Here is a 14,932-nt window from a genome sequence, read left to right as displayed (position 1 = left end):
CTAATACCTTTGTCACCTTGGTGTGTAATGTAGCCTCTCTATTTTACAATAATTATCATAATAATGGTATTAACTGATAATATAAAAACAGTTTAATATCTCTCTTAGAAATAGAAACACTATATTTCAATCAGAGCTCCTAGTATATTTTTAAGTCTATCTATGGTTACAAAATGAAATTTTTAAAAATTTTAATGAGGCAGTCTACACTGACTTGAAAATACTTTTATGGGAGAAGGGAGAGCAGTTACTACATTTTTGTGCAAATATAATATCCTCTAAATGAATTGACACTCTTATATACTATTCATAAATTATGAATACTATTTTTCTAAACAGGGAGATTCAAATTATCATTTTAAGAGGAACAGTACCATTTGAGCATACCCTTTAGAGATAATAACAACTGAATAGGATATTGTCACTGAACAACGTGGAAGCTTTGCTTTATTAATTCAGGTAAAGTTAACACCTTACTGAAAATAAATGTTGTGGCAATGCCTAGATTTATTTTCAATCAAAGTCTTTTATTCTGTGACTATATTTTATTCCGGTAACTCTCAATGCAATGTCATAGGCTAAGTGATTCATGCAGACGTACCCTTTTTTTCCCCCAAATTAAAAAAAAAATTTTTTTTTGGTGAAGGAGGCAATTAGGCTTATTTATTTGTTTTTTAAATCTGGAGGTAGTGGGGATTGAACCCAGGACCTCATGCATGCTAAGCAAGCATTCTACCACTAAGCTACACCCTCCCCAGAGACATACTCTTTTGAAAAGGATAGGCACTTCAAAGTGAGTAAGAATTTCTCAATCTACTATCCTTGAAAGCTACATTTTAATGGCTTACAGGAGTGAACTGTTTGGGGTTTTCTGCAGAGTTTGAATGTGACAAATAGGAATGAGGCTATTCTTGTATACTGCTCAAAACTCTACAAAGTAACCTTTCTTTTTTCCTGTATACTTTGTTCCACATAGCTTCTTATTTCCCTAATGCTTGTCACAAAGGTAGATTGGAAAGGTTTCAAGTCTACCCCATCATGAAAATATAAAGATCCCAACTCAAAATATCACAATATGAGAAAAAATGAAACATACAAATTAATATTAGCACTTCACTGATACAGCCCCAAATGTTCTTTATAACAATATAAGATGTATAATGACCTATAATTGCAAGCGTGAAAACCTTTTTTGCTTACGCACCTCAGGGGCTGTAACTCCTGAAGTGGGCAGAGTCTGCTGAAAAAGAGAAGTTCATATTAAAACTGAAAAAAAAAAAAAGTCAAACTGAAAACAAATACCAGTGAAGGTTCTTACATCACTACCCACCTGTGAAATAAATGAATACATTACAAATGCATTTCCTGGTCATAATTTTTCTGCTTTCATTAATAAGCAAAAATCTTTTCATGAAATAAGGAACACTCAGATGCGGAGGGGATAAGGGTGTAGGCTTACGTATCTCAAATACAATTTCACATACTTAAAGTAGACTACTCTTTGATCAGCTTCACAGACCTCTCTACAATAACACTGATGTATTACATTCATACTTTGGAATGAGAACTCATCTCCAAGTTCCATTATCCTTCATAAACTATTCCTACCAATTTTTAAGTTGCCCATTTACCCAGCCCACTATTTCATTTTCTGCTCCAACTCTCAGTGCTTTCTAAAAATACTCAGTGTCTTTTTGAGGTCACCAGAGCTTATGGATTTTGATTTTATTTTCGTGATACTCTGGAAATAAAAAATACATATATACTCCATTAATATTAGTAAAAATACAAATAAACAAATATCAAATGTTAGTTGGGAATAATTTTTTAAAAGCTTGGGTGAAATACACTAAGGTTGGTCTTCAATTACCCACCACCCTTTCTTTCTGAGTCACACTGGGGAAGTTTTTTTCTGGCAAGAAACAGAAAAGGTTACCAAAATCTAAAAGCCTGTGTCCTCTGGGACCTTATAACATAAAACACAAATTTGGAGGAATCGTTGGTAAGTCACACACATAATACTAGATAAAGATTTTCGTTGTCTCTGGGTTGGGGGAAGGAGGACAGGCGGATGGGAAGCTAGGAATTCTTGGACATTTGTGTAACTCTGAAAGGAAGGGAGTGGTCAGCGCACTTGCATTTCCTCTCCTGGACCAAGCTATGTGAGGGGGACTCTAGGCGGATCCCCAAGATGGGTCTGAAAAATATGGGAGCACAGATATTAATTTCCCCTCTTACCCAGCAGAACTCCAGGAAGGGAGAAAACCCCAAAAGAATAAACAGCTACATATGAGGTGATGAGGCCTCGGAAGACTTCATGGCTGCTCTTACAGAGAAGGACAAGAAGGACCCAATGCACCCAAAAGTGCAACAGCAAGAGAAGAAGTCCGGGGCAGCCCGAGAGAAAATTAAAGTGTCCAAGAACACAACTCTATTTAGAAGATATTTACATAATATAAGTAAAAAAAAATAAGGATTTTTAGTCAAAATAGTTCATGAAGTCTGGGAGGATGAACTTGGGCCAACTATGCCATCAACAGGAGAAGCCTGTGAAGGTAATGGCTGTTGTTTCTCAGATAGATTGACAATAGGTTTGGTAGAACTTTCACTGGAAGCTTCCTGATTTCAGAGATGTTCTTGACTTCTGAGTCCAAGTCGGTCTACACCTGGGGCAATGGGTGATGGGGAACATGTTTGTGCCGTCTTCCAACAGGGACAGCTCAAAGCATTTTGTCAGCCTTACTATCTTTCTTTCTTATTTCTTGGTTAAAGCTTAGATTTGAATCAACATTTAAAGACACAAATGTAGCCCTTCCATCTTTATTATAATATGTAAGTGTTTGATCTCCTCAAATCCCAATTAAGTGCCTTATCGTTTTCTTTTTCTTTTTTTCTAATGGAGGTAATGGGGATTGAACCCAGAACCTCATGCATGCTAAGCATGTGTTCTACCACTGAGCCACCATGCTAACCCTCTAAGTGCCTTATCTTATCCTATGCTGTTGGCCTGGGAAAGTCCCAGAGACTCTCAAGCAATCAAACCAAAATGCCCCTCCACCAGCCTCCAGGGCATGAGTCTCAGATGTCCTTTACATCAGCAAGAGTCTAAGTTTACTCTTCATTTGTCTGTACAGAGCAAGGCAATGGAAAGCCAAGTGAAAAGATTACAGCTAGCAAATGGTCCAGAACAGCCACCAAGTGCAATGCAGTAACTTCAAATAGCTCCTGTCCACCCCATCTCTACCACCAAAGAAAAGTAAAGGCTATAAAGGATATTTTTGAGATAACTGTGGGAATCTGAATATAGACAGGATAATTATTGATATGATGGAACTGTTAATACTTTCAGGTCTGATAATAGTACTGCAATTGTACAGAAAATTGCTCTGATAGTAGAATATGCCTACTAAAGTATTTAGAGATGCGGTGTTACACTGCCTGCAGTTTACTTTGGAAATGTGTACACATGCCAGCAGTCATACATATATAAAGAATGATTAAAATATATAAAGTATACATACATATATAAAGAATGACTGAAACAATAACAATTACTGCATATAGGGTGGGGATACACTGCATTCACTGTACTGTGAGAATTTTTGTAATAAAATTTGGGAGAAAAATTGATCTTTTTTTTCTACCTTTATACTACATCCTGTAATTCTGAAAATAGTGAAAATATGTTTCTACAATGAAAAAAATATATACGTGTGTGTGTATATATATAATCCAGCGAAAACATGAAGTTTCTAGAAGTTTGGTCGAAACAGCATGGGGGTAGAGTGTGGGAGGGGAAGTTCTCTTTATAAAGATGAGGAAATCTAGGTAAGAAAGTTGCTGGGAGAGAGAAGCAGAGGGAGACAGGGAGGGGCCATTGGAAAATAAACACTAAAAGGGGGTTCTCTGAAAAATAATGTTTCAGATGAGACAGAAGCTCACACAGACAGGTATTAGCATTTTCCAAATCTGTTCATTTTGAAGGAATGACTCATGATGGAGAAAGAGGTCTGAGTTTGCACTCACAGGAGTTTCAAATGCAAAAACCTACAGGAGCCAAGAGGGTAATACAAACAGGCCTGATGCCACAAAAGGCAAAGACTGTGCTGAGTCGGATAATACAAATCCCGCTTTAAGGCATCCGCCCAAAACACACTAGGGGATGAAATGGAAGCCGAGCTGCTATTTTGCTACCACTTTTGTAGAGAATTTGTCATTTACAGATACTCATGTTTGCAGGCTTCATCTTTCTCAGATTAGTGGGCATGTGAGTTATCTACTGAGGGCGAGTGAAGCTGGCAGGGAGGCAGTGAGAGGAAGAACGCAAGGAAATTATAGAGACTTTGTCGCTGCTTCTCCGAGAATGGGAAAGCAGCTGATGGGGAACAGGACCAAGCAAAATTGAGGGCTCAGCTAGAACCAGAAGTAATAAATATGTAAGAGAGAAAGCCACCGGTTCCGAGAATTCCTCCAGCAATGCTCAGCCGTCTGAGAGCAACACTAGAAGTTCCTTCCAAGAAAAAGAGTGATAAAAACAACATGCATATGAGCTCACTTTCAATCAAGATGTGTAGGCAAAGAGTGTATGTTAAACTAACATGCTCACCAGTAGCCTAAACCTGAGTTCCAGTAAGCAAACCATGGACTTCGGGTAAAAGAAAAAGCAATTTGTTACAAAACAAACTCAGATACTACATACTTCTTTTTCACTCTTCTGTATATATTTTTTAAATATCAAGGATGAACAGAGTAAATGTTTTCATTTTCCGAAAATTATCATGAGTGTCTTACTCTAAATGTAATGTATTTTTAATCAGAATTAATACAGGAACTGTATATTTTTTATTTAATCCAATGTGAAGGTGTGACTAGAGAGGAATGGGACTGATTTCACTTAATCAGTATCATTTTAATATTAAATAGAATACACAGGACAGATAATTAGTTTAAAAGATGCATTTGCCTTCAGGGCACTTATTAAGTTTAACCTAATGTCAAGAATTTTTTTAAACTCCTATTATTCTTAAGTATTGAGATATCTCTTGTCTTCGTATTTTCTAACATGTAATCATTTTAAATTGACAATTTAATCCAAGTTGTCGTAGGACTAAGGACAAAAAAATCTTTGCTGGAGAGATTACTGGAGGTTTGACTTAGTTAAAACAATTAAGAGTAAAGCTCCCATTAAAAGGGTCATCAGTTATTTCAAGATAAAGTAAAATGAGCAGAATTACACCTTATGCTAGATAAGAATATTAAAATTCTTAAGTCTTTTTCATGTTTATGACCTTATTTAGTCCTCCCGGTAAAACAAGACCCCCCATTTTGCAGACTGGAGAACTGTGAATCAGAAAGTTCAGATGACTAGCCAAGAAAATAAAGTTACTTGCTCCCCTGTCCACACTTCATTTATGAAAACAACAGGAGGTTCAACAAGAATTTTTTTTTTTTTACAGTTCCTTTCCTGTGGCCATCTCTCTGCTTTTTAAGTGATCTAGAAATCAAATTAATTTAAAATGTTGATGAACACTGCCAAATATTTACAACCACAACGTATCCTTGTTCTGGATGCAAGAACAGGCTTAGATATCAGTATGGATTCATTTCATAGGATAACTTCTAGCGCAGTGGTAAACCTAAAGGGGCCGAATAAAGCTATTTAAAAAAACGTGTTTTCCGTGTGTATAACTGGATATCTCTGACATCAAAAAAGTGAGAGACAGGAAAGCAGGTTTGGGAAAAGAACAACTGTCTTCCTTAAATGGTGCACTGCCTCGGCCTAAGAGAAGCTGTTCCTTCCTCACACAATGATAATACAGTGTATTGAGGGCAACTATCTCCAGGTATAGAAACTAAACACGTACTTGGTTTCCAGGAATTTTATTTTTACATTGAAGCTTCATAATTTCTTTAACCTTTTGTGAGTCTGCAGATCTTTAAGTATATATACTCACATAACCTGAACATAATATGTATTATAAAAGGAAGTGGGTCAAAAAATGATTTTTATACTATGATTATATTTATTAACATCTTTAATCAAAGGTTATTTCAATATATGACAAGTATGTCACTTAGAAGAATCATAAACTGTTTTCCTTTTCCACTGGCACTTTGACATATCTAATTAAAAGGTGACTATCAACAATAAAATCCTTTAGAAGATAGACATGTTGCAATCTTATCCAGCATCCTCTCCTTAAAAATGTTCTATTCTTACTCTTGTAAATGTGATTGTTTCTGCATATTTGCAGAGTTTTTCTCAGGAGATATTGAAGAGAAGGGAGTGTAAGGCTCCATCCTTCACAGCTTCCTCAATATTCATGTCTGTGTCCAGAATATAAGCACACTGAATCTTGAGGAAACATACACCCTGTGCAATGGACAGTTGGAAACCCAAGTGGTGCCAAATGTTTCCAATAAATTATTATCAACCATAAAAACACAATGAAATAATGCCATTTGCAGGAACAAACTTGGACTTAGAGATTATCATACTAAGTGAAGTAATCCAGAGAAAGACAAATATCGTATGATATCACTTATAAGTGGAATCTAAAAAAATAACACAAATGAGCTTATTTACAAAACAGAAACAGAATCACAGACAAAGAAAAATAAACTTATTGTTACCAAAGGCAGGAGGAGGGATAAATTAGGAGTTTGGGATATGCAGATACTAACTACTACATACAAAATAGATGAACAAGAAGGATCTGCTGTGTAGCACAGGAAATATATTCAATAACTTGTAATACACTATAATGAAAAAGAATGTGAAAAAGGATATATATATGTGTGTGTGTAACTTAGTCACTATGCTGTACACCAGAAACTATCACAACATTGTAAATTAACTATATTTCAATAAAAAATATTAAAAATATATTTTATAGCAAAATCCAAATCATTTCAAACATGGATTTCTACTTATAAAAGCAATCTGTAAGAATTATGTTATCGTCTTAAATACTTGATTAGCTAGTGAAATAAAACCATTAGAAATGCTATCCTACTTGCTTAGGTCTCATAAAATTACCAGAAGCCAAGATGATAAAAGAAGTGTTGCTCAATTTCTTTCTGGCTGTGAGCCACAATAAATATTTGTATATTTACTCACTTGTAAAATAATTTCACAAAGACCACTTACGCTGTGTGCCCCACTCTCTCATCTGTTATTCTTTTCTCTCTTCACTTCCATTCTACTCTGCTTTACTGCTTTTCTTCCAATTCCTTTTTTGAATTTAGGTCCCCTAAATTTATTTCATGCCTCACCGATCTTAAGGGACGGCAGCAGGAACATAAAACAATAGGTTTAGAACAGGGGATTCAGGGTAAGGCAGGTAGTGCTTCTGCCACTTGCATGTTGTGTGACTTTGGGTAAATTTCTTAATCTCTCTAAGCTTCACTTTGCTCTAATGTACAGGGGTATCATAATTACATCTACCTTTAGGATTAAAAGGATGTCTGGCAAATTTTATTTCTCAATAAATGGTAACTGTTCTATTAACCTTAGAACACAAATGATCTGAAAACTTCTTTGTTACTAATAAGGAGAGGGGACCCAGCAGATTTATTTTTTAATGAGAACATTATGTGAGGGCTGTGAGAAGAGAGAGAGAGAAAGGAGGAAAGATGCAGGAGGGGAGAGAAGAGGTCAAGAAGAGAAGGCAATGTAGGAAAAGGGAGAGAGAGGAAAAGGCTTAGAAGAAGACGCGAGGATTGGAAGCAGAGAGTCCTCTCAATGACAGAGACCCTCTCTTCCAATACCTGAGCAAAGAAAACAACGAAATTGAGTAAAGGAAGGCTGGCGGCTAATATTTAGACCATGGCTTTAGATTCTTTTGGAAGTATTAAACATCGGATTCAAACCTCTCCAAAACACACTTCTAAAGGAAACATACATGTCTTATGGATTATTTTTTCAGATTATTCCTTTTTATTTAATGAAATATAATTTTCATTTAATTAAGTATAATCGATTTACAATATTGTGTAAGTTTCAGGTGTACAGTAAAGTGATTCAGTTAGACACATATATGTGTATATATATTTTTTCAGATTTTTTTCATTATAGGTTATTATACGGTATTGCATATATTCCCTGTGCTACACAGCACGTCCTTGTTGTTTATCTCTTTTATACATAGTAGTTTGTATCTGTTAATTCCAAACTGCAAATTTATCGCTCCCCGCCATTCCCTCTTTGGTAACAGTATTTTGTTTTCTATGTCCACGAGTCTGTCTCTGGTTTGTAAGTAAGGTCATTTGTATCATTATTTTTAGAACTCTCACTTTACAAACTGGTAATTAATAGTTACCTATTTATAGGTATGTGTATGTATACATAATTATGTTTGTGAATTTGAGGATAGGAGTCTGAATGCAATTGGTTTGAAATTTAAAAACATCCTAATAAAATAGATGAATACCTACTGAATTTTATGTTCATAAAATTAATCAATAATATTCCCTGTTATGCCTAGTTTTCTCTCTCAACAAATGCATCAATCTGTTCTAGAAATGCATCATTGTATCATTACTGTACTGTTGCTTTTCAAAATACAGAAGAATCACTGTAGGTGATGTAAGAATAGTGATAATAATGTTTAGAACTAAAGCATTAGGCTGCTAATTTTTCCTATTCATCAATCTTGGAAAAGACCTTGAATTAAAAAACAAACAAGTTATAATGAAATTTGCTTTCATCCTTTGCCCCTCTAAATACCCACTGATCTCACACCAAGCATTTTCTAACCAGGTTAAAGTCCAATTCTGTACTCACATTAGGCTTAGATTCAATTGAGTTAAAATTTTACACTGACTGCCAGTCAACCTTATCATGAACTTTCATTATGTGCATGTAATTAATTGGGTCCAACGAACAATATCAGTGCTGAGTTATAGACTCTTTTCCCCCGACCATATAATTAGAATATAATTACCCACAGGATATCAGAATGATGCAAAACCTTTCCTCTAAATGCGCCCTCATTAGGAAACAAGTCTCCATGTACATTTATTCAATCAGTGTGAATTAATTAAAATGTTACTGAAATAAAAGAGGGCAGCAATAAAGATTATCTGATATCTATTAAGAGACTATCACTTGAGATCTGCATGCACAGTTTATATTTAAACCCACTTAGCTCAAGCAGGAACTTTGCCATGTAGAGTTACATACATCCAGTACGCTAGGAAATGTGAGTACACGAATTGGTTCGTGCTGTTGTTTCTGAAAAGACCGTAATACACGATGCACACAAACATCTTAAAGAATCTGGGTAAAATTCCAGAGGCCCTATTACTCCCTGATGAATCCACAAATTTGTTATCATCACATGGAACATACTTAGTGAATGAAAGTCATTTCTAACATGAAATATCCAGGCAATTAGTTGTTCATCTCACACATTTTCCTTCCGAGTCTGACATATTTATTCAAATCTGGCTTAGGAGACGATGGCTCAAAAAGCCTAGCCTTACCAAAGCACTGGTTATTTTTATTCTTTTTTTTTAATAGAGAAAACAGCCTCAGTTACTCAGGCTGGCTCGAGCTATCTTGTTAGCATATTTTCTTTAAGCAGACGATTCCTATGCACCTAAGAATATACCACATTCAGGTTATATAAAACATGGAAAAAATAGTAAATGTATGCAGAAGCCAAAGGACATAAGATGCATATCTCACAAGAAGCTGCTGATTCACATAAAATCATTCTTCCTAGAAGCTGTTTGTCTTGGTTCCTTAAATACTTGGAATATTGTCATATGCAATAAAATTTTATTGAATGAATTAATAAGTAGACAACCATCATATAAAGGAATACTCAGCAGTATTCAGGAACATTATCATAAACAATAGCAAGAGTTTTCAATGCTATATATAGCATCTCTGTAGAGCAAAATATACAGAGAATTTCAAGCCTTCTGTATTATTGTCAAATTCTCAGACATTTTTCGCTTCAGAAGTATGTTTTATAAAACTTCATTCTGATAAGCAAAATTTGGTATTCATACTTACAAATAAACATGTAATGGAAATTTATAATGGAAATTCTAAGTGACTCTAAGGTAAATTAAGCCATCTACAAATTGTTCTTTATCATATACATCTTAGAAGCAAACTCCGATCAATTTGTAAATTATGGCTAATTATTTCTTTTTGTTAAGAAATTTTAACTCCATAAAAATACATATTTTTAAATGTTCTGATGGCATGTTATATATACAATAATGGCATAACACTTCATTCAGATATTACACCGATCTTGGTAGAGGCCAAAAACTGAAAGAAATAATGGACTTAACTCTTGCTAAGCAAGAAGGGGGATTATTGTACACAGGTTTGCTTTATTTTGAATATTAACAATTTTTTTAGAACTTCAGTAACAAAGACAAGCAACTATAGTTGCTTGCTGAAAATGCTGTGATTCGTGTAACATTAACTAAAATACCACACTTATTAAGGATGATCACCACAAAAAGAAAAAAATTCTACTAATGCAATACAAACAATTTTAAAATTGCATTTTATGGTAAGTATCAATTTTCATTTTCTGAGCTACATGAAGAGAATATTTATAATATTTCACATTAACTACTGTGTCACTTAAGCTATATTTCTTAAAATCTTATTTTAAATATAATTTAATATTCACAGGAAAATGTCTCAATTCTCCTCAAAATTTTAAACTGTTTCATTTAAGCTCTTTACCTGCAATATCACTTTATTTTGTATTTTAAATATTAGGCATTTCACAGTACCATCTATTGGATACTTCTTATAACTACAACAACATAAGAAACACTAGCTTTTTATAATTTAGTAATAATTACAAAATACTTCAAAAGCCACTCCAGAAACTAAACACAATGCTAATTTGATGTCCGCTAAGACTATCATATCATCACACACTTTAAACTCAACTTTATGAGCTTGTAACAACAAAATTCAATTATCATGGGTGATCGATGATTTGAATAATAAACTTTCCTGTTGCGTATTCATTTTGATTTGTATTTGATATTTATGTCACTGTCTGATGTATTTTCTTCTTTACTTAGGAGAAAGAGTGGTGACTGATGAGAGCAAAAGACCCAAATGGCTGTTATTCATTAACTCAGTAAATGTTTGTTGAGCATCTACTACATCTCAATAGAATTAGGTGCCAGAGATAAAGAGAGAAATCCTCAGTGTGAGCGCTAGTAATGACAGTGGTGCCATTCAGTGAGCACAGGGAACAGTTTAACAAGAAACAGGTTCAGGTGGGGAGGATATAGTTCAATGGAAGAGTGTGTGCTCAGCATGCATGGAATCCTGGGTTCAAGCCCCAGCACCTCCACTAAACAAACAAACAAATAAACAATGTGAATTTCCCCACCACCCCAAAAAAATAATAATAATAAAAAAGGAAACAGGTTCAGTTCAGTTCAGTTCCTGCTGTGTTGGTTTGGAGGCTTCTTTGGAACCCCCGAGGGGAAATTCACTACGTGAAGCTGGGTGCTTGGATTTAGAAGGGTAAGGGAGGACACACATAGATATATTCACTGTAGTCATGAAATCAAATGAGATAAGTTATACAGAGCAAAATGACATGAGGATATAATTAAAAATGGAATCTACACATATTTAAGAACAGAAAGGACTAGGAATTTAGCAACATGGATAGGGTGGCTAGAGAGTCAGAAGAAACACTAGCGGACATGTCTTAGATGAGTATTACAGAATACGAGAAAACAGCATTTCAAATACTGTCAAATGCTGCAGGGGATTAAAAGCAGATCATTCTTGGAAAGAGTGTTTAGTAGACGCTGTTGGTGATCCAAAGCAGATCCTTTGCTGCCTGGCCGGGCACCTATCCCCAGCTGCTCTGAGTGTCCACTACTGAGAACCCCCAGCTGACCCACCTTCTGCAGAGTCATCCTCTGCTCGCTGGGGCAGGCTCTCCAGGGAGCACCTCCTGCCCTGGTGCTCAGGATCAGCTAACGAATGACCAATACGGGTTACAAAATGGCAGCCCCTTGTTTCAAGTTAAGAACAATCCTATGATATGATTTTGCCCTAGAGTCCAAGGTTCCGGCCGAGGCTTCAGCTCTCTCTGTGATCACGCCCTTGCTCAAAGCCTGCCCCTTTCCGTTCCTGCTTTTCTTCCTTAAAGGTTTTTTTTTTTTTATAATAAAGAAACACTGTTCTTTCTATATATATCACACACAGCTAAATCCCCGGTTCATGGTCTGCTCCTTGGGAACCCAACTAAAAAGAATGCCAATGGATTTAGGATAGGTGGTCAGAGTAGTTTTCAGATTCATTTTTTACAGTCAGAAATGAGAATAACGTGGACTGAGGAGGGAAGAGGAGGGCTATGCGACACAGTGAGTGTCCTTCACACCTGCCTATGCTGATGGCCACATTAAGAGGCAGACAAAGACCACATCCATATACAAATTTAGCAAACAGCATTGCACGGGAGAAAGAACAGCTCTTCTGCTGGTATGGGTTCCATGCCAGACACGCAACTAAGAGGGAAAACCGAGAAGTTCAAGTGCTGGACTCGAGTGAGGGCGCTGTCAAGTGCTACCCAACACACGCATGCTGGGATACACTTCGTGTGAGGTTTTGTTTTTTTCAATTTCAAGTTGGCAAATTAATATACTATTAGATGTGACAAATGCCACAAAAGGAGAAAAATGGGGAGGTCTAGGGACAGAGAGGGGCAGAAAATGCTAGTATGAAATAAACTGGAAGAATATAGGCCTTGGACAACACAAGGATGTTGGAGGATTGGTAACCAAATGAAATAATTTGAAAATATCTGTGATTGGGATGAAACAGAAGAAACAGCATAAGGAACAGAACACTAGGTGGCAAGTTGTACTCCTCCAGAATTTGGGTTTCCTTCGGCAAAATGGGGAGGAATTGGTGAAACCTATGATTATCAGGAACAGAATTTAAAATGATTTTATCATCTAAAGAGCAAGGAGTGAGCATCAATGTCTCCCACAGAACTAAACTATCCTCATTCCACAGAAAGGGAAAACAGGTTAAATTAAGGAACAAAGACAGGATTAAGTCAAAAATCATTGCACTATGCATGAAATAGATGGATGGACAAAAGTATATATATATATATATATATATGAATCAATTCTTGCTCAGCTTACAAGTGAAATTTGAGAACAGACAAGTTATATAATGGTGAAACGGAGGAAAGCATGTCTGTAAATATGTTATGATCCCCAGCATTGCATCATCTGGAATCATTAAAACCACAGGTTGCCTTTGCAAGGTGGAATTTATTCTTAAACGTCTAGTGGTGAAGGGACTCTGATTTTTGTTGTTGTTGAACTCAAAATTTAAAAGTTAAAAGATGGGATGATATAAAGCATTTATTTCTACTATAATGAAATTGTATTTCGATATTTGCCCTGTCCTAACCCCAATCTTCAATTGGAAGGGACAAGCAGAAATACCTACACAAAGGTTTACATTTTATGGCACGGTGTGAGGCAATTTAGTCTCCCCAGTGTTTAACGAGAATAGCCAATTTTGTACGTCCTTGCAAACACTGAGCAGCATCATTTAAAAGATATTTGCCAAAAGGGATAGAAAAAGAATATCTCATTTTTTAATTTGCTATTCTTGAACATTTATAAGCTTTAAATTTTGAAATCATTTTTTTAGTTATATGCATTAATTTTTTTAAAACAGGGCTTTTTTGTTACAATGCTTGTGTTTATCTTGATTTGCAAGTTTCGGTCTTTACCTTTTAAAGAAACTTTTGATAGGTCAAGGCTGCCAACTTTTTATCTTTCTCTTTTTAGGAAAAAGGTAAAAATGCCTTCTGCAGGCAAAAAATTAGATCTTTAATCGTGCGTGATTTATTTTAGAATGGGTTTTATAAAGTAGAATTGATCTTAATTTAGCTTCCCATATGGTTATATAGTAATCTCAACACCACTGACCTCCACTAGCCCGTATCAGATTTGACCTACGACCTTCATCATATACCAAACCATAACATACAGCTCAGTACGTTTTAGACTTTCTGCCGGGCTTTGCGTCTTCTAGGGCCACTCTTACATCACTGTGATCACTACAGCTTTAGTAAACACATTCTTAGGGATTGTTAAAGCAGCTCTTTCCTTATTACTCTACTTTCTCAGAATTTACAGTGTGTGTATACACATTTATTCTTCCAGGCACACTGTGGAGACATTCTGTCAAGCAAAAAAATATGGCATGGAAATTGCATTAAATAGACGAGTGAATATCAAGAAACATAGGTTCTTTTCAGTTCAGCCTGATCTTCTTCAGTATACTTGGAGAGGATATTTCAGTTCTAATTTTTTTCTTTAGGGGTAGCATGGTCTCCTTCCACTTTGTTGCCATTCTCCTTTACATTATAGGAAATCTTAACTTTCTCCTCCAAATTACCAATTCAGTTTACACGACACTGAGTTTTCTCTGTGAAGATATATTTCAGTTGTTGCTAAGGCATTTTTTTACATCTTTTCTTCACCTTTTAGATATTCCTTTCAAATCATTATATTGGAAAATAGATGTTTACTTTAGTATTTTTGGTCATGTAAAATTACTAACATTTTCCTCTGCTTAACGCAGTAAATGATGTATGGCATCCACCTAACTTTGAACCGCTATGCTTACTTCTTTGTTTTCTTGTTGCAGAATGGTTACTAGTTTATTTTGGCATTAGGTAGACTTACCTACACTAAAATTCACTTTGGCAATAAGCCATCAGTATGTATGGACAGTTGTTATAAGACAGCAAAACCAAAGGAAAGAAACACTACTATACCAATTATAGCAATATTTTTGAAGTGTAGTCCTCTACCAACACAACTTCAGGTGGAAAAAATTATCTTGGGTCTCAGTAACAACAGTAATAAGAAAAAGTGTTTCCTCTAAGTG

General features: G+C 35.5%; 1 protein-coding gene across 7 annotated transcripts in view; it reads right to left on the bottom strand.

Moving 5' to 3' along the window:
• Positions 1 to 14,932, bottom strand: part of DGKB (diacylglycerol kinase beta) — a 637,574-nt gene that overhangs the window by 370,762 nt on the left and 251,880 nt on the right. For 3 of the 7 annotated variants that reach the window (XM_064487528.1, XM_064487529.1, XM_031454980.2), the window contains exon 14: positions 1,205 to 1,240. The exons of 2 other annotated variants lie outside the window; for them this stretch is intronic. In XM_064487528.1, the coding sequence (XP_064343598.1) occupies positions 1,205 to 1,240 (36 nt within the window). The remainder of the gene's footprint in view (positions 1 to 1,204; positions 1,241 to 14,932) is intronic. 2 more of the 7 variants (XM_064487530.1, XM_064487531.1) reach the window with 1 other exon arrangement.

Source organism: Camelus dromedarius, chromosome 7, assembly GCF_036321535.1.
Source record: "Camelus dromedarius isolate mCamDro1 chromosome 7, mCamDro1.pat, whole genome shotgun sequence".
Lineage (NCBI taxonomy): Eukaryota > Metazoa > Chordata > Mammalia > Artiodactyla > Camelidae > Camelus > Camelus dromedarius.
Note: the sequence above shows the minus strand (reverse complement) of the source record. Positions and strands in the feature narration are given on the sequence as shown.